This window comes from Solea senegalensis, linkage group LG20, assembly GCF_019176455.1.
Source record: "Solea senegalensis isolate Sse05_10M linkage group LG20, IFAPA_SoseM_1, whole genome shotgun sequence".
Taxonomy (NCBI): domain Eukaryota; kingdom Metazoa; phylum Chordata; class Actinopteri; order Pleuronectiformes; family Soleidae; genus Solea; species Solea senegalensis.
Genome location: NC_058039.1, coordinates 4,870,481 through 4,891,775, shown reverse-complemented (window position 1 = coordinate 4,891,775; position 21,295 = coordinate 4,870,481). Strand labels below are relative to the sequence as shown.

The window sequence follows — 21,295 nt, the reverse complement described above, 5'->3', positions numbered from 1 at the left end:
AGCAGAGCAGAAAGCTGGAAAGCTAAACCATAACAGAACAAAGACAAATTGTGTATATTCTGTATACTGTGGAGCTAATGTGGGACTGGGGAACAAGATTGTGAGTGGGGAGGATGAGTAGTCAGGAGAAACGAGGCCGGTATTGCATGGTTTGAAAATCCATGTAAATTATGTATATGCACAAACAACTGGGCTGAATGAATGAAAATATGAATGAGCAGACCGACCTCCGCGTCGTGACAAAATCTGACCTTCTTATCGTCACTGGAGCTGAGGTGTGGCCTATCCCTATGTTGATGTAAAGCTTTAATACACTTCAGGGTTGTACTGACACTTGTCAGCACTGAACCCTCTAATAAATTAATAGTGGGCCACTAATATTGGACTGGGCCGGCAGGTTAGCAGCATTAATTAAATCTATTAAAAAAAGTAAGTGTATTACTGGAAGTAGCATGGAGCACTGTTGAGCCCCATAAGTGCTGTGTGTGCTTTTCAAATAGTGCCGACGTGCATGTGTGTTTTTATATGAATGCTCAGTCCCTGTCATAATTAAAGCAGGTCTCACACGCGGTACTAAAACACATGCTGACCAAGAGTAATCACTGTGTCATGTTATTGTCTCTGCACTGTTGTGTTTTGTGTAGAATGTACTCTGAACTTAATTAAATGCATTTATGTTAATGTGAATCTTTCCTTTCTCTCCATCAGGTTTTATCTACACATGTGGCGGCACACTGAAAGGCAGAAATGGCAGTATAGAGTCGCCTGGTTTTCCCTACGGCTACCCCAATGGGGCAAACTGCACCTGGGTCATAGTCGGGGAGGAAGGAAGTAGAATCCAGCTCATCTTCTTGTCATTTGCCATAGAAGAAGAATATGACTTCTTGTCCTTGTATGATGGACATCCCCACCCTGCGAACTTCAGGACCAGGTAGGATTTTTATTTAACCCCTCAAAAAACATATTCTTTTAGATAAAGATGAAAATCGCATACTGTTCATTACCAGAATTATCCCAAAGGTTCAATCACTGCCACTGTGGTTTATTTATTTATTTAGGTGGCACCACCAAAATAGCACCAACAAAGAAACTCATTTCATAAAAGCCTTGGAACTCTCTTTGCCTTATGATTTTATCCATTTTATCGGGTTGTACTTCATAGCATCTGTCAGTTGCTGTGCTCACTCACAGTTTGTTTCTGTTCTTCTTTTCAATTTTCTTACGTGATTTTGTCGACGTCCGGTTAATGAGAAAGTCACGATGCAACTCACCAATGAGGGTTGAGATTTAAGTAGCCTTTCAGTTTCACTTAGGTCAATTGAAACAGAATAGTTACATGGCAGGCAAAAATATTTCATGGCAATTCAATCATGCTCACTAGGAATGACAGTTTGTTCTTGTTAGTAAATTTAAAAAGCTCCACCAGGATTACAAAGATGTGTCCAGGTTTTTACAGACTCACAGCTGTGTTCGGTCCTTGCATAAAGCTTCTCTTCATCGCTCAGGTGTGGAAGCAACACAGACGATCAACTAACAGAAAATGAGGGCCTTATTTTTTTTCATTTTGGATCTTAAGAATGCTGACTTTCACCTCGAACACTCTTTTGAATTAAAATACTCGTAAATCTAAGAAGAACCTCCTCTTGGACCGTCTTTTTAATGCAGAGGCACTTTCTACACAGATCAGTCTCTGCTAATTTGGCGAGGAAAGCTCTGTATTTGGAAAACCCCTAAAAGACAGTTCATTTACAGGGCACATGCCAAAACAAAAACATAGTTACTGAAGCATTTACTGGCACTGAAAGTCCACTAATTTGCTAGAAAGTTGGAGCTTTTTTGTTTATCTTGCAGTTGGTATTTTTGGTTTAATGTTTTCCCATCGCTGTTTTGCACTGTTTTTTTTTTAATGGGTAGAGCTTCAGAACAGTACAGTATTTTCATGGACCAATGGTTGAATCAAAGGCCTTTGGCTGACTTATACTGCAGCCCAAATTGGATTTTTAAGCATATCTAGATCGTATCTAGCTTGATTTACTGGCAGTCTGGTCAGCTAAAAAATACATGAGAACCAGATCGGATTTTTACAGATCCGTTTCAGTCTGAACGTCTCGGTCACTCGCAGTGTGACTCGAACAACAACAACAACAACAGCAATGACGTAGAGACGGACGTTAGGTGTGTCAAACGATCGACACAGTGGAGGACAATCGTTTTTAAAAAACAGGGTAAAAGAATGGAAGACAACAACAGAGTGTGGAAGGATGAGGAGATTAAGTGCCTGGTAGCTATCTGGGGGGATGTGTCTGTTCAGAAGAAATTAGAAAGAGTAGGAGTTTTGGGGAATGTGGCTTCAATGCCAGTGGAAAATAACAAAAAAAAACCTCAAAACCAAGTAGAAAGAAATCAAGGATTTTGTTTAGACCACTTTTTTTCCAGGGCGTGGCCTGTAACTGTAGAAATCCATGTGGAACACCAGACTAGACTTTGTCAATATGGACACATTCACATCAGATCTGATCACTGCAGCCTAAACAACTCCAACCTGCACCAGCAGGGCACTGATGAAACATTGTCTGAGGCTTCAAAATAATGTTAAATGGTCTTTTCACCACAGCCAGGTTTCTGAGCAATTCAGGAACACTTAAAAAATGGAGTGAACAGAAGTGTGGTGGGGTTTTTTTTAAATCCACACACCCTATTAGACCCTTATTGTTCAGTGTCACCTCAAGAGAATCTTTCATCAAGAATTGCTTTGTCAATAATAAGAGCCTTGGCTGTCAACGGGTTTCAGGGAAAGGTCACACAAGGATTTCTCTGGCAACTACTGACAGACAGCCACGCATGGAAATCTGGTTTGGTTCAATTGAGCAAAAAAGGATTTGGGTCGCAGGGAGATGAAATGAGTCCTCTTGATACTTGGTCGTTTGCTGAAAAGCAATTCTCCCTCCGTGAGGAATGAACCGTGTTCCTCTGGTTCAATGGGCATAATTTCTAATCAGCCAGCTGCAATAATCAACCTTTCTCGGACAATGTGGTGGCTTTTAGGGCTCAAATTGCCACACAAAGTTAATTAAACAAGGGAGTGGAAGAAAGGAGAACAATAAAAGGGAGGTTGGACATGAGATTTTTTAAAAAAAATAAAATAAAAAATATATTTCTTATGTAACAGGAAATGAGGTTCTTTATGGGCACATGCGTCATGAGTTCACACACTGTCTGCACGCTTGCATTTACCTTATTATTTAAGCTAAATGACCTCGGCTGTCTAACTCTGGCCAAAGTGGTGATTAAAAGGTCCGATCCATTAACAGGCAAATGATTGACACACACACACACACACACAACCACACACCCTCTATTATCTATGATCATGTATTGCTGTTATTGCATATGTATTTTTAATTCCCCTTATATAGCTACCCGTTCAAGTCATTATGAGGTGGAGCACGCTTTGCTTTCGCAGCTGCCCGGGCACCAGATTAACCTAATTAATCAATGTGATACCTGTGTGCACATTAACATGCTCATTAATAGAGCAGAGACACTAAGGAGATATGCTTTAGGAAAGGAAAGGAAAGAAAAGAAAAGAAAAGAAAAGAAAAAAAGTAAAAATATAGGTGACAGGGAGGCTGAGAAAAGAAAGACAGATTGTTTTGATGTCAACATTTTTAATTGAGTCAACAGTCAGGGTTACATTTGTAGGTAAAGAAAAAAAAAAGTTAATTTTATTCATTGGTCACTTGTCATATTATGATGTTGGCTCTGCAGCTTGTGATAATAATTTGGTTTTAACGTCTAACATTCTTTTTTTTCATTTAACAGAAATGCCAGTTCAGTTTTGTCACTTGTGATAAGTGCTTAACAAATCTGCACTTAAGAATGTCAGGGGAATTTATTTCAACAGCCTCATTGAATTCCTAAATGACCTTAAATAAATACAGCACAAACAAGTGGTGTATTTGGCACTCCATTTCATTTCCATATATTCATTTTTTTTTTTCTACCAGAGCAGGATTTTGATCATTGTTGTTCATTCATTGCTTTGAGGCTGACAGACAAGGTGCTCTTTGACTGGTTTATTTAAAAAAGAAAGAAAGCAAATTTGCATTCTTTTACTGCCCCAGTTGCTTTCATCCTGCAGTCAGCGCCCCCCTGTGTCACTCACTGATGTGCTGTCATATTAAATTTAAAACCTGCAAGAGAAGAATTCAAAAGAGAATTTAACAGCTGTCTGATAATAATAATGTATCCGCGCCAAGAGAGCACCACAGTGTTTGTCATCGAGGATGGAGGGATGGATGAGATGCAAGAAAAACAACTAAGTGATCCCAGTGGTGCATGGGGCAAACACTATCTTGCATACACTCAGAAACTTTGACATTTTGACTTTTTTTTTTTGACAAAAACACAGTATTTTGATAGTTGAGGAAAAAAAACATTGGTCACAAAATTCTGAAATGAAGTCCTGAAGGGGTTTTAGAGGACGATCACTCTCAGAAGAATGATTGAGAGCAAAGACTCAAGAAAAGAAAAACACCACTTAGTGAGACACTACTTTTAGTCTGTTTTGTGAATAACAATACACCTCCCTACCCACACCTGCAAACGTTATCTTATTTTAAAATATAGGACAGATGAGAACCATGACAGCTGGTGGAGACAATGACATTAACAATTCAACTTTAATTTGACAGATAATACACGTTGCAGCACATTTAGGGAACAAGATTGATGTGTGTGAGATTTAGGAAAGTGAGCACCTGAGATTTTTATGAATGAATTTATGATTACAGTGTGACTGGAATGCAAAATTTCAATATTAGAATGGAGACATAGAGCTTCTGGTAATTGTCACAATTGTGATTGATTTCAGTATTCAGTATGTCTACGCTCTGTCATTAAAGGGATTGTTCACGTCTGTTGGAGTGGGATTGTACAAGGTACCTGAACATTAACATCAGTATGTTACATACCGGTGATTTTGAGCCAGAGCCACATGGACACACGTGTACAAGTGCAATAGAAGAAAAAACACACACACACACACACACACACACACAACCAGATTTCAAACCACATAACAAAAGACTAGGTTGGTGGAGTATAAGCCCCGTGTGAGCCGCTTGTGTCCGAGGGAGCTGTCTCATTGTCTCCGACTCCAGATCACCGCCTGATGGTGAAGTGGGTACAGCAGTAACCTGACACATGAGTATACCAGGGTGCAGGGAAGTGTACGAGGGCCTTAAGTTTGTGCTGTCTAAGTAAATATGGAAAGGACAAAGCATCTGAGCAGCACAGTCAGCTGTCCATAACACACTACATATCTGCAAGTCCCTAAACAACCCCACATCAAAAAACCTGAACTGTCCCTGTGTGACACGGGACTATTTGTGGCATCATGTAAGATGTCCTGTTATAGCCATCGCCCTGCACAGTAAAGATATAAATGTACAGAGTGAAAGTGCAAAGTCAGACTTGCAGAGAAGCTACTAAAGTTGTGTCAGGTCACTGTATGAATATTTGATCAGTGCAATCTGTCAGTCTGTCCATTCCTTCCTTCTTCTGGCTAAATTTGCTTTGTGCATGCGAAATGTGCTCTCAGAAGTAAACTTCATTTGTGCGAACGCACATCAACAGTCTCACTAGGTTTGATCCGGATAATCCCGTTAGAAAATAAAGATTAGATTAGATTGTCTGGCGTTGATTTGATCTATGATACAACGGCAAACAACAGTGAAATGAATCACTGCAGTTCGGATGTGAGTCATGTACCCTTTGTGGTTTGTTTTTCCTCAAACCACTCATTTAGAGAGAAGCAACTCACAGCCAACGGCCATGCTTGGAGCTGTAATTTATTATTTACTGAGTGAAGCTTTAAAAAGCACCTTTGACTGGACCACAGCAGCGAGGTCGCTCCCACAATGTGATTAATGTGATCAACATGTGCGAAAGACCCTCTCTTAGTAGGAGGATAAAACAAAACTCTCAGTTTGATCCAACTGACACTTTAAGGACCACTATGAAAAACTTATTTAACTTCAGATTTATATTATAATCATATTTTATAATCGAGAGCTGCTAGCATAGTCCCTATGTGTATTGGAAAGCACATTTCCTATCGTAAAACCTGTCATGTTTTTACAAGCTCCAAATAAAAATCAGCAAAGTTTTTGCTCGAGAGTGGAAGGTGAGGTTAGGTCCCGGGGAAACCTTCTGTCATGTGTCATCAATGCAGCTCTGTGCCTGTGATGCCAGGCTGGGCGTCTCTGGGCAGGTGGAGGAGACAAGACGGAGGTTTCCATCTTTAGGCAGGTCAGTCAGTGAGTGACAGAGGTTACATGAGAGGGAGGCAGGACTGGAAGAGAGTGTGGAGGGCAGAGGGCCTGGCCAGAGGGCTGTGCCAATCTCAGCTGACATAGGGCGATAGTCCAACCCAGGACATTTAAAATACATATTAATACGTTATGGCACTTTTGGTTGCTTTTGGTTTGATGTACTGAGCCACTAGAATCACTTAATTAAAAAGATTAGTTCAGTACTTCCTGCATGACTGGAGCACAGACTCCGTCTGACACAGTCACTGAGCTGAAATACGACCAAACGGGTTGTGACTTGGCTCACAATTCGCCGGCAGTGATTTTTTGGCAGTGCCGTCGCTAAATACACCAGACTCACATGTTTTCTTTTTAACTGATAGACAGTTCGGCATTGTTTGGTTTGATTCTGGTGTCGGACGTCGCACTCGTGACTCTTCTAGTGATGACACTCGCTGGCCGGCAGTCTGTTGGCGTCGCATTTTGGTCTGCTCAGCTCGCTTGGAACCTCGCCAGAGCAGGTATCAAAAAAGTACCAGGTACTAGCAAATAACAAAGCTGAGCCGAGCAGTGCTATAACAACTGTACCGTGGAAAAAACGCCATTAGTCTGACTCAAATCGTACTCGCGGTTCAGGACGCACCTCAGTTTTGATGTCACGGCTCTGTAAATTTTCGGTATGGAAAGAAATGTGAAAACAACAAGAAATTTTATTATATTATAATATTTACTGACAAGCTTATATGAAGAAACAGACTGAACTGAAAAAAAAATAACAGTGGCAAATTGCCCATAATTTCCTGAACAAATAAAAACAGGTAAGAATTCTTACAAAATAATGCTCAATATTGCTGCACCTACTACAAACAGAACTTAGAGGTGAATGTGAAGGTTCTCAAATAAATAAAAAGTAATTAAAATAATAATAATAACAATGTAGCAGGTATAAAAAATACATTTAAACATTATCACATATATAATGTGATCAGGAGTTGATTTCCTACAGCATACATATACACATGTGTATATATATATATATATATATATATATATATATATATATATATATATATATATATATATATATATATATATATATATATATAGTCAGTTGAAACAGAGTCACACTAATGCGCCACAGTTCCGACCCTCAGCTTAAACTCATAAATATTAGGAGAAAACAACTGCAACAAAGTTCATCTGTAAGACTTATGAATGGCACTTGACATGCTAACGACTAGCCTCCAGCTACAGTGGAAACTGCCTAATATAAACAACCTGCAAGAGAATGCATGATGGTCCCACATAGCGTAGCAGAGGCAAACACACTTTATTCAATAAATTGATTCCCCACTAGTAGCAGTTTTGTAAGGGAATGCAGAGTCGTAGCTCGACTTAATTGTGCGTCGAAATGTACTGACTGTTTTCTTCATTACTGCGTGGTGATTTGGTTGACCAGCCCTTTGGGGAAATGTTGATTAGGTGTGGAGTCTCTGTGGGCGCTGAATTATCCCTGACATTGTGTATTATTCCCTTTTTTTTAAATTTAGGATTACTAATTTAACTATCAAAAAAGAATCCCAATTTCCTACACGCACATCACTAAATGAGTTGCATTGAATCCTTTTGTAAGACAGTTTTCCACACATTAGATGTGTAATGCTCATATGATCACACTGCCAACGTCCCTAAATTAATCAATTGACATTAATGTACAGGATCAATAAAAGGGCAGACTGAGCTTAATTATTCTGATGGAACTTTAAATAGTCTTCCCTGTAAAATCTGTATGTGTCAACAAGGCATGTCTGCTGTGAACTTTATTATTTGCTAAAAATGGCTTCATGTACTTTGGCATTTAAAGATATGAAGAATCATATTACCAGAGACATTTCACGTGTCATTGTTTTTAATAGTCACCTCTGTGGCTAGAATTTCTAGATGAAATGCATGAGTAAAAAAGAGAAAGCCCCAGAAGGATATTTAAGGATATAAAGCAAGGTAACAAATAAAGCAACAATCTTTAAATGTGCCCAAAAAAATCCCAATGTGAATTAGTCATATCATTTTTCAGGTTAAACGTTTTTAGAGACAAACATGCACAGCTGAAATGGGGAGCCCACCAGACATGAAGACCAAACCATTTTTCAGCTGCTACAAATTAAACCCTCAATATAACTTAATCACTTTTAAAACTTGTGGGGGGAAAAAGGGGAAACGATGAAGCCTCTGCTATCAAATTGGTGTTATGGGGATTTGTTCGGCCTATTTCACACTGGGTGCTCTTTTTTTTTTTTTCATTTACGCACACATGAGACCGTTCACAGCGCCCTCAAGTCTTTTCCCAGCTCCTTCTGGACCTCTCGCCTAGTTTTACAGTAACCCGTGCACATCGCACGTCTCACAGCAAAAATATACTGTGAAAAGATCTTACTTGTTTCAAAGTGGAAGCATATTGTCAAATGAGGCACCAACTGATCCACAGCGTCATACAGATGAGCATGTAAAGTATATTCTATGATATTCAAAGGCAAACTCTGGTGTGAACTGGATGAATCCAGCGTGAAACCGGCCTTTGGTGTTTTTCATTTCCTGACATTCTTGCAGTCTGCTGTACATAGCCAATCACACAAGTTTACAAGTGAAGGGGGCTTAAACTAAATTGTTGTTGCTGTGGACTAACTCATTTTCAGGTTTGACTCTCAGCAATGGGCCCCTGGCATCTGCGTGCTTCGCCTTCCGTGCCGCAACCACCTACCTGTCCCTGATTTGACCCAGTTTGAATCTGCAATCCTCTACACCAACAATTTCACACCTGGCTAGTTTCATTTTCATTTTAACCCCCATCCCCACCCGTCCCTCCCCTCCCCAACCCAACCCAACCCCATTAAGACAAGTAAACACAGTCTCTTACTTACACAGGCTGCATAAATACACGCATAAGCAGACGGAAAACACAGGCACAGAGGGGAAACAGGCAGGAACACAAAGGCCAGCCATGTGTGATTGGTGTGAAAATGAGCAAATATGGTCTTTGATGTTGGCTGCACTTTCGGCTGGTAGGCAAGAAGTGTTATACGCAGATGTGTGTGTGTGTGTGTGTGTGTGTGAGTGGTTCATATGAGTGTTAACTGAGGTATGTTTACGCCTGAGGTAGTGGTATTTCATCTCTTCCTGCATCAGTTCTGCCCTGTAGGGGGTTAGAGGTATGTCTGTGTGTGTGTGCGTCAGAAGATCCAAATAGCTTTGCTCAGGTTAAAAAGACAGGAAGGAAGATAACTATTTTCTTCTCTTTTTTTCCCCCTTTTTGTGACTTTTTTTAAGGTCTTTCTCCCGGCACACTTACATGGATGAGGCTAAACCAACTTGCCTCCGAATCTGTTTCTGTTTCTGTTGCATGAAATCAGTTTCAGTGTCTTTGGTCGTAACGTACGACTCAAACATGAATTATTAATCACTATTAGGGCAGCCGGTGACGTTAAATCATGGTTAGCTTTACATGGACATGCATTATTTATCTGCTGGAATGCAATCAAGTGGTTAAAGTGGTTGCATGCATACTGTATACACACAATAAATAATGTAAGTCCCTTGTTGGATATCCCTGTGAAACAATGTAGAAAATTGTGATGGACTATGTTGAAAAATGACTGGTGCTGGACAAAAAGTTATGTTGGGAAAACCAAATAAACTCTCATTATACAACTTTCTCACTGCACCAACTTTTATTACTGTAAACAACATTTTGGCACAGTGGGCATCCATCAAGTGCCCAATTTGGTGTAAACGAGCATTGTGAGACATTCTGGAGAAAGGAGAAAGTTGTGTGGACTTGCTTTGACTTGGGCATAATTATGCTAAGCTTTACACAGTGTGCAGAGGGGGAAACTCTGTGGGTGTGAGTGCATTAATGCCTGAGACGGCGACGTTTTACTTTAAGGTTGGAGAGCTATTTCAACCATTTAAGGAATTAGTAGCATTCCTGTTTAATTTGCATGCAGTGTGTGCTATAAAAAGGGCACGTTGCACTGGATGTGTGGCTTCGTGGGGGTGGACTTACTGCATCCAACACTACAAAAGCTTTTTTCATCCCCTAATGCTTTAATTAATGCCATTTCTTTTAGCATCTTTGAGTGCTTTCTGTGTGAAAAGTCAGAAAGTCAGAAAGAAAAGAGGAGTTACTGTATGAATTCATGAAGGAATTTAACATCCTGATCAATTTATTTCATCCCTCGTTAACTCCATAGGTTTCAAATGACATAATCTTTGATTTTCCCGTTGTGTGCTCGCTCTTAATCACTGTCTGTACATCTGAATTTAAGCTTTCGCTTCATTATCACCGCTGCCTTGATTCCCAGTCAGTGCTATCTTTTCTCTCTCTGACAATCTGTCTCAGTTTGTCTTAGTGTGCCTTTCTCTGAACGAGTGTAATTCACTCTTTCATCTCTCCGTTTGTTAATGTCTGTCTCTCAACCCCTCTGTGCGTCTCTCTTTTCTCAATATTAATTCAACCCCCCTCCCCATCTGTTTCTCCCTCAATTCTGACTATAAATGTCATTAATTCACTGCTGATAACCAGTGCTGTTCTTTTCAGCTCAGCCTGGTGCAGATTATAATTATAATCATTACAATGTGCTGAACAATATTCAGGAGTCAAATCCCCTGGTGATATATCTCTCATGAGTCTTTGGAGCTCCTGTTCTTTGTGTCATATTGTGCCCACTATAGCCCGTAGAGATTATGTCTGCATGCATTTAATACACCTGTGACTGGCATTAATTGATTTTTTTTTCTCCCCCCCCCCTCCTCCTCATCCTCTCCTCGAGTGGTCTGTTCAGGCTCATGAGAGAAATGGAGTGTTGTTTCTCATCCCATTACGATGAGGGCATATTTTAATAGACCCTATCAGCACTTGATGAAGACAATGCCTCAACGTGTACTCGAGTCACAGGAGGTTTCTGTTCTTGTTTTATTCATTTCAGTAAAAAAAAGTAAAGGATACCACTCTTTTATGTCCGATACCACAAACTTGAGTATCTGCCGATACTGATAACTGATACTTTTAAAACTATTGAAGCTGTGAACAAAACATTAGTGCCAAAGACATCATTCTCTAACTGTGTTACAAAATATTCTTCTCCCATAACAAAGAAAGAAACGGACGACTATCTACTGCATAGTGAAGCTTGCAGTAGATAGGATTTTTGTTTTCCTGTATTTGATTTTTCATTTTTTTCTGTATCGCCTCATCGTCAGTTTGAAGTGCAATTAAAGTCTGGGTCATGGATTGTTTATTTCTTTTTTTTTTAATACATCATAAGAACATCTCTGATATAACTGAATATCGCAGTTGACCGGGCCATCTGTGCTGTGCCAGTTTAATATGTGAGGCTGTCAGATATTAAGATGAGGAAATTATTCTTGATTTACGCCGTTTGATCATGCCCATAGCCTCTTTCGGTTTTGTTTACTTCCTTTATGCCCTAACATTCCAGCTGGCTACTTCTTTATTAAAGATAGTCTGAGATATTCAGTTTGTTCCTTATACAGTAGAGTGCTGAGCTTGTGTAAACAGATGTTTCAACAAGGAGAAATATAAATGTGTTTGGCATCTGTGCGTTAGGGGTTTGGCAATGTGGGCAAAAAATAATATCTTGATATTTTTGGGGGATTTGACGATAGTGATCATTACTCGATATCCTTTAAAGATTCTGGGAAACAACTTTACCATTCACTGAACTACAGTACAGAAACACATGGGGCCCATAGTCAAATTCTTAGTGGCCCATCCTGTGGTTCCACCTGAAACACTGATTAAACCTTTATTTTACCAGGTAAAGTCCCATTGAGATCGAGCTCTCTTTTACAAAAAGATTACAAACAATTCATTAAAATATATAATTTAGTAATTCCAACCAGTTTGGCAACACAGGCACTGTTCAATGCCTTCACGTTGTTGAACATTTTAGATGGAACCAAAAGCTTCACGTGAGATGAGATCAGAGATATTTTTAGTTCAGTTTCCCCAATTCAGTCCAAACTCAAGTGATAAATGCCACAAGAACATAATGCATAATGACTGCTGGTCCATAATGGTGTGTGTTGTACACATATATATGTAGCATGAAGTTTGATTTATAATTCCTTTCAATTTCTCTTCTGTTTTGGAGAGATAAGGCCCGGCAGAGAACAGGGTTCTCCTAACAACTACAAATATTTTATGAGGCCGCTAACTTTACAATAGTCTGATATCAATTTGTTGGCAGTCTAACCACTTTAGAAGGACAAAGTGGAGTACTTGCAGTTCTCTGTTCATAAATATTCATCGGTGAGTTTACATAATATGAGCAAGGCGAGCACACTTAGTTGGCACTTGTCATGAAATCTTTAGCTTGTCATTGCAAATCTTAGCGTGGCAATAAACAAGGCATTTGTGTGCGTGTGTGCGCGTGCGTACGCGCGTGGTAAGAAGAGATGCTTTCCAGAAAGAAGTCATTATCTATTTAGCGTTTTCTTGGCAACAACAAGATGTGCCTTTGTGATTAAAACACCTACACAGTTTTTGGGCACAGTTGCAGCATCAGAGGTTCCAACTTAACTGATGTGTGTATCACAGCTTTAGTGTAAATCCAGGTTAGCCTGACAGTGGGCCTTTGATTCTGTGTGCTAGACCTGTTCCGTCGTACTAATCTCTCATGAGGCGTAGTTAGCCTTGGCCCTGCTTAACCTTGCTTGTTTTTGATCGTGGGCTAATGAGAACCAGGCCAGTGTAACAAGTCGGTCAATATACCTTGGATGACACTCTGTCTGATGTGTGTGTGTGTGTGTGTGTGTGTGTGTGTGAAGTTCCAGTAATCCCAGTGGCTAAGCTGGTAATCCCTTCAAGCTGCCCATTAGCCCCTTGACACATACATGCACACACACACACACACACACACACACACACACTGGACCATGCAGTTCCTCCAGGACCATCACCCAGGTGTCAGGCAGACTGTTCCTCAGGGAAGGATCACTATGATCAGCCACAGAGCTGGCCCACTGCCCCTGGAGGAAGTAATGGAGACACTGACTGGCTGTACATACAGATTAAAGACAGGGAGCCAAAGGCAGAGGGAGGGATGAGGAGAAAAGGGAAGGTGAGCGAAAGGGAGGCCAGATTGGGATGGAGAGGAACAGAGGAAGCTGGACAAAAAAAAAGGGTTGAAAGAATGGAGAAAGTATTGGTTTTGGCCTTTGTGTTTACTTAACTGGCCTCAGCATAGTTTAGTGTTCTCTCCTTTCTATACTTATAGACTTTATGTAAATGGTCATATTCTTCTGGACAAAACGACACAAGTTGCAGTTTCAGGTCTTCTTCAATACAACATTGTGTCAAAATTATAAATCATGTAGAAGACAACAGACTATTGATGACAGCACATATGAGTGGACTCCAGTCTGAGGTGATCTGTGCAGCTATATTCCCTTTGAATTCACATATATGGGCCAAGGGTTCTTCGTAGTCACAAAATGACCTTTTTTTTAATACAATACCATTTCTTTTTTATATATATATAATGCTTTTTTTCCCAGCATTCATGTTTCTTTTCTTCAGTCAAGTTGATGGGATGATCTGTGATTGGACTCTCATGTAAAAAAATACACCCTTATATTCCTATCTGTGACCTAAAAAAGGTCTGTCTTCTTCCAAACACACTTTGTTAGGCAATTTTTTTTGGATAAAAACACGTTGCTGGAGTCTCATTGCCTCCCTCTGTTCCCCTGGAGTTTTGCAGTGAAGTGTGTGGGTATGAGGAGACGTACTTCTCTCATTATACGAAGACAACCTGAGCAGCTCGACTATAGTTGGTTATTTTTTTTTTGAACACTGAATCCATGAGTACTCTACACTTATGTGGGATAAAAGAGGATTATGGTACATATAACAGAAACAGCCATAGTCACACAAACAGTGACTCATTGGCACTGTGTGTACACAGTTCCTTATTCTATACTGCCATGTGGAGACAACGGTAGGGACTTTGTTCTCACTTGATGGCTTTGGCTGTGACAATTTCCTTACCTCCCAATGCTTGGGTGTCATTTCAGGGAGTTTTATCATAATTCCACAAACACAAGTTTGTAACTTTTTGATGTTGTTGATGTTATTCTTCTTTACATTATTTACATTACATTACATTATTTGTTTGCTGCATCCTAAAATCTTAAAACTAGCTCTGTCAAGCAATACTATCAGACCTGCCAGGGGGAGCATTTGTGTGTATACAGCAGCAGTGCAGGGACAAGAAGCGTTTATCTATATGTCATCCTCTACCTGCTAGGTAGTTATTAAGGAACCATATCATGCCCTCAATCAAAGAAGAACCAATACTAATTATGTCCAAATGCCAGATATCAGACCAGAAGAATATATAGACACAGGTCAGTGACAACTGACGCTTTAACCTTTGCTTTTTCATCAGTATAGGTTAAAGTTTAAAGTATTATTGCCTCATTTCATTCATCTAACACATGTTTTAAAACAGTATGATGATGTGGCCATTAGTTTATTACCAAATTAAATTGGTTTGAAGAAAAAACAAGTTTCTTATATTATACTGTAACTTCTTTAATTGTTTCCTGGTTGTTTAGATATTTGAGAATGTCATAGGGTCTGATTTATCAATAAGGAAAACAATAATTGATTGCAGCCGTATTCTCTCGATGATCTGTCGGCAGCAGCCAGCTGCCCTTGGCATGGATGTCTCGATATATTCCACCATAAAGTATTAACTGGATTTTGTTTTACTACATTACAAAGCGATGTGACCTCTCAGTCAATTGCTCACATGTACACACAAACATAATGGATGGCCATGTTAAAGTAACTCTTTGAATCTCCACCATGGAGAGAGAGATTTGTGAGAATACAGCACATGACATAAAGATACATAAAGACCTGCACAAAGAGTAAGAACAATGCCTTTCTCTCTGCTCTAATGCGCTCTCCATTATCCTCCAAGACAGAAATACAAGAATTCAATTAAAAGACCATGTACCGACCTTAACACACATGCACATGCACAGCCTTGATGTATCAATTAATCACTGTCTGTCACCTGACCATTACAGCCTGTGTTTTCTCACTGGACCATGGGGATTATATACCATGTGGGTGTGCATGTGTGTTTGTAAAATGTCATTCTTTTCTGTAATGACCAACTTTAAAATGTTAGCTCCAGCAAAGCACTCTGATAGGTCTTTTTTTGTGTGGGGTTTGAACGTGTGCATCCATGTGCGTGTCCGCGTGTGTCCCCAGGTCATTAGTATGCAGCACTGAGTACGAGCCTTTTGTTATTAAACATTAAAACTAGATGACACAATATGGCCTGAGCCCGGGGGGTGAAATCTACCATACTGGGACACACACATACACATACACACACACCACAGCAACTTCAAGACATCCACATAAAATGATAAAATGTCAATGTCTGTTCAAACCTCGAGCAATTTCATATAGTTGATCATTAAAGCAGCACATTTGGATGAAGATCTTGTCATTTATTTTCACACAATCGCAAATTAAAGACATTTTCATGCTTTGCACTGGAACTGCATTCATGGCTTTGTGCCAGATATTCATTTCACTCACCGTTTTGTGATGGAAGATTTGAACTTAATCTAATTTATTCTGTGTGCTTCATCAGGGTTCCCGCGGATCCTTGAAAAGTCTTAAATTTGCATTGAATTCATAAATCTAAAAACAAGGCCTTAATTTGTATTAAAATGTCTTGAATCCCTCTTTCAAACGTCTTGAAAATGTTAACACATAGGATGTAGGCTTTCATGATTATTGTTTGTCAGTGAAAATCTGTAAATAATTGTATCAAATGCCTCTTGCAGTAACATCATGCGTAACCAATACAACTGTTTTTGGCCAGGACTTCACGATACCAACAGCAGGAAGTAGATATTCTGACTTTTGCACTCGACCAAAAAGTCATGTTTTATGTTGAAATAAACATTCGGGCAAAGTTGTCCCTAACTAATGTGTTTTGGGCAGCTTTGTTGTCAAATTGGTCTTAAATTTCACACCAAGTGACATTTCAAAACTCTTAAAAACTCTTAAATGAAACTTGCTTTAAGGTGTTCATGGCATCGCAAGTGCTTTTATTCACATTTTTCAGGCGATTAAGCCGTATATACAATATATAGTACAGTGCACACTGTGTATATATATACTGTTACTCTTAATTATTCCAAAATCAGTTGCATCATTAAAGTTCCAGTTTGGTATCCTTGACCTTAGAACAAGCCATTTATATATATTTAAGGCAAGCGCATTGCTTAATGGAGGCCATCATCTTGTGCCGCAGCAGCCAGAATGAATGTGCACTTTCATTTTCGAAGCAGAAACTTGCAAATAAAGAAAAAATAGCTCCACCCACCATAAACCAACCACCAAGAAACAACAGAGAGAGCGATCGTTCGATTTGGGTATGCAAAGGCTACCATATGCTTGGGAAAGGGCTGGAGGGAGTGGAGGAGTCCTCCATTTATTGTGCTCTGAAGTCTCTTAAATAAATCTCCCCAGTGTCACACATTTGGACATTATAACTAGCAAACATGTCATCTGTTAAAGTTAAAAAGCAATGTGGGTCCACATCTAAGGCTGCTAATCTATGATACTTTTTTTTTTAATGTGGGAAATAACAATATTGAATAATGCTCGGTGCGTTTCGTCATACAAACCACTGGCCAAGCATGAGAGCACTATTAAGAAGGTGCAGCCTTTTCACTGACGGTATTGTCTCCAAGTCTTTTTTTTTATTTCGGCAGGATAGGCGATACACCCACTTGTGTGTCCACTTTCATCAAATGATTCCACCGCTGCCGTTAAATCTTTTTAAAAGACGTCTCCCCGCGCCGAAACTGTAAGAACAAATCTTTCCCACCAGACCAGAGGTTTTATAGCATATGTATATAAGAGGTCTCTTCCGACACTATGGCAGAGATGATCTGCCATTAAATCATAGAGTGTACTGTGCCTGACTAAAAGTCTCGCCCAACACCAGGGTATACTTAAGGTTAAGCATAACATACTCTGTGTGATTTAATAGCGCACATCATCTTTTCCATAATGTATCACAAAACCTTATGTTAAGTAGACAGGCCGTAAAGCAGCATTTCACTGCCACTGGCTGAAAGTTGAGTCTGTTCTAAAGCCTGTGGGCAGTACAGTGACATTGACTCCACCCCCAGAAGACTCGACCCTCGTCAATGCCTCAGGACAACATTTTGTTTTCCAATTAAATCTTTTTTTTTATTTTAACTGCACTGCAATTATTATTTTTTTTTTCTGTAAATATAAGCCATGCTTTGTTTCATTTTGCTGCTCTATGGTAATTGCATCCTTCATTTGGTTTGTTTTGTTTTGTCCAGAGACTCCACACACAAAAACAGGGGTGCGGGGAGAATGCCTGTGGATTTCTTATCTTTGTTTTTAATTTGGATTTGTGTTTGCCATTAAACAAAAAAAAAAAAAATCCATAAACAGGAAAATGGCCAAAAACCTTCGGGCAACAAGCCATGCTAACTTGTTTGGATGTACATCCAAGTGTTTGTGCTACATGTGTACATAGGTTTGTTAGACTGTGTGTGTGTGTGGGTCCACAGTTTGGTTGTGTGACACTATTGTGTTGTTGTTGAAGTTATTACTTCAGGCTGGGTTGTTGACCTCAGTGCACACTGACACATACACACAAATAGCCGGCTTCTACAATCTATTGATTCAAACAGAATCTAGTCTTATCTCTCTATTATCTCCAGATTACAAATGTTTCACTCAAGAGAAGCCATTTTATTGAACATTCCCAGCGAGCTAGACCACGTTCAGTTCACGGTAGCGCAGTTCAGATAGAATCAGTTTGCACAGTATTGTGTAACTTGTAACCCAAAAGCTGAGACCAAATGCAGAACAGGCAGTTTATTAATTAATGTGTTTATTCATTTGCCTCTGAGCCAGTCAAATGTAAATGTCCAAACTGAATCACAATGACCATTAGAAGCACAGCATCACTGGTTATAAGAGGTTTTGACCAGATATCAGTTTTATATTGGTTTACCTTGTTTGTAATTGGCGATTATCATATTATAATACTTGTTTTTTAGAGCTGTAAATAACGATTATTTTTCTATGCGATTAATCTGTCGGTTAATTTCTCGATTAATCGTTTGGTCCATAAAGTATCAGGAAACCTTAAAAAATGTTGATCAATGTTTGTCAAACCTGGAAATGATGATGTTCTCAAAAGTCTTGTTTTGTTCACAAACCAAAATGATTAACTTCTAATTATTTAGTTGTTATGAAGAGCAAAGAAATGAAGAAAATACTCACATTTAATTACAATCGATTTATTTAGTAATCGATTTGTTTCAGCTCTATTTTTTTTCCTCTATGTTCACAATGTGAAGCCCATAGCAGCATTGCGTTTTCTGACCATTCATTATTTCCTGCTACTGCTTCTCATTAAGTATAATATTTTTATATATATTATTTTTCCTAAAGAATTTGTTTTTTAGTAAATTATTTAAAAAAAAAAGAAAGATAGAACTGTATTGAATGTATACATTCTAGATGATGTGCATGTGCTGCTATTGGCCTGTGTGTGTTTGAATGATATGGTATATGTGCTTACATCTCACATCATATATCTTCCCCTCCATTCTTCCTCTCTATTTCACCTTCTAATCCCACCCTCTTTTCCTCCATGTCTTCCTCCATCCATATATCTCTCTAACGGCTCCCCCTCTACGCTGCTGTCAGCCCTGACACCTCCCCTTTAAATGCCAGCAGATACATACACAATCTGTCTCTGCCTTTCTGCAAAATGAGGGTGTGTGCATGTGCATGTGCATGTGCACACAGATATGTAGGTGCCACACTTACATTGATGTGTGTGTGTGTGTCCTGTCCCGGGCATGTATTCACATGTATTTATTTTTCATGTCAGGTTTAACAGTAAGTGATCTGGTAGCCAGCAGCCTAAACAAGCTTTAGCTCACGGGAGGGTAGGCATCACTCACTATCTGTCCACCTGCTGGAGAGAAAGAAAGAAAGAAAGACAGAGGGAGATACGGGAAGAAGGTACACAATATTAATCGTTTCATAGTTTAAGCAACGATTCCTTTTCAACAATGGAAGAATACTGTTTACTATTGCTGGTAAATGTCTGCCATAAAAGCCAGACATTAGCAGTCAATCCAGGTAATGACCTGTGTTTCTGCCAGTGTTTCATTGACATGACAACATGACAGTTATTCATCCTTTTTGAATGATGAGCAAAGAAGTGCGGCGTAACATGTGCAATTTATTGACGTACTGTATATAGTGCTAACAGAGTATTATTTAAATCCAGCTTTTCATAATAGCATATGTTGCTGGTTTCAGCAAGGTCAGACTCTCACTAAATTAGTTTAATAGGGACCAGAAGATGATCAAGTGTCACGGTGTTGACAAAATATCGTTAATGTTATTCAGTCTTTTAGCATTATTCAAACGTCAGTTTCACTTTGCTATTAGGGTTTGGGTCGTTAAAGTCCCTGTAAAGCAAATGCAGAGATTCTCCTCTTTACACTTTATATACTGTCTGTCGAAAAGGTGGCTGAGAACATGTGAAGTAAAGAATTAAGGAGTAAAGAATGAAAACCAGTCTTTTTTTTGTCTCTTCACAAAAACACCAAATGCAGCTAAACCATCTCTGTCTTTGTGCACACTATGTCGTGACCAAAAGTGGCATCACAGTGATCTTCACAGACTTTGGTCCCCACTGAAGCGATTAGGCCAGTATGTGTGTGTGTGGCAGCTCCTCCAGTGGACACGACCTAGGCGTCTCAGTGCGAGAGAATGCTGCTGAATTTTACATGTTTTGAAACCTCATTTTTCAACACGAAGTGCCCTTTTTAAATTATTTATACACTATATGGACAAAGTATTTGGCCACATCTGTTAATTATTGAATTGGGGCTGCTTTTGAGGCTTTGGGCTCTTGGTCCCTTATCTCTAGTGAAGGGCATGCTTCCAACTTAGCTATGCTTAGCTATGCTTCCAACTTTGTGGCAACAGTTTTGAGGAAGGCTCTTTTTCTATTCCAACACGACTGTGCTCCAGTGCACAAAGCAGGGACTATAAAGACATGGTTTGACGAGTTTGATGTGGACGAACTCGACTGGCCCGCACAACCATCGAGCACCTTTGGGATGAACTGGAACAGAGATTATGAGCCAAGTCTTCTTGTCCAACATCAGTGCCTGACCTCAGACATGCTCTACAGAATGAATAGTCACAAATTTACATAGAAATACTACAACATATTGTGTTATAGCTGCAAATGTTACTCCAATATAAAGTCCTGTATATCTATTTGAATACATCGTTACAGTCCCTGTCCCGGTGCAATGGTCAGGTGTCTGATGACTTTTGTCCATGACGTGTATGACTCTGTGAGACACTATGCGTATTCTTCACACAAATAAACAGAATTATTGCCAAAGCACGTTCCATCTTTGTCAGGTGTGTACTACTGGCGCACGCTAATGATGTCGGCACCTTGCATCGCAGCTCATGACGTAGCCGACGACCTAGTCGATGTCATTATCAAGTGTATTAGATCCATGTCACACACTGTGCTTTGTAATGATCTTATATCTGAAATCTCACACTTGGCATAAAGCACATCTTCCCATGCCAGTTTTGTCTTGGAGCCTCTGTGGTGAATCCACTCTACATCTACAGTGTTTCTCCTCAGGGGATCACAGAGAGCAACAATGGTGCCCCGTCACTTCCAAAGAGCCCCCTCTTCCTCCTCTGTGATGCAACATTAAATGGCTTATCGTTTCCAGGCATCACAGCAATGCTCAGGCGGATTGGAAGGAATGAAATGTTTGCACTGCTGGGTGCCAATGAGCACCACTTAGAGTGGCACACACACACATAT

General features: G+C 39.6%; 1 protein-coding gene across 1 annotated transcript in view; it reads left to right on the top strand.

Moving 5' to 3' along the window:
- The window catches only part of LOC122786300 (CUB and sushi domain-containing protein 3-like), a 303,505-nt gene that overhangs the window by 66,984 nt on the left and 215,226 nt on the right, over nucleotides 1-21,295 (top strand). Inside the window, exon 3 of the mRNA XM_044052500.1 lies at nucleotides 709-931. Within this exon, the coding sequence (XP_043908435.1) occupies nucleotides 709-931 (223 nt within the window). The remainder of the gene's footprint in view (nucleotides 1-708; nucleotides 932-21,295) is intronic.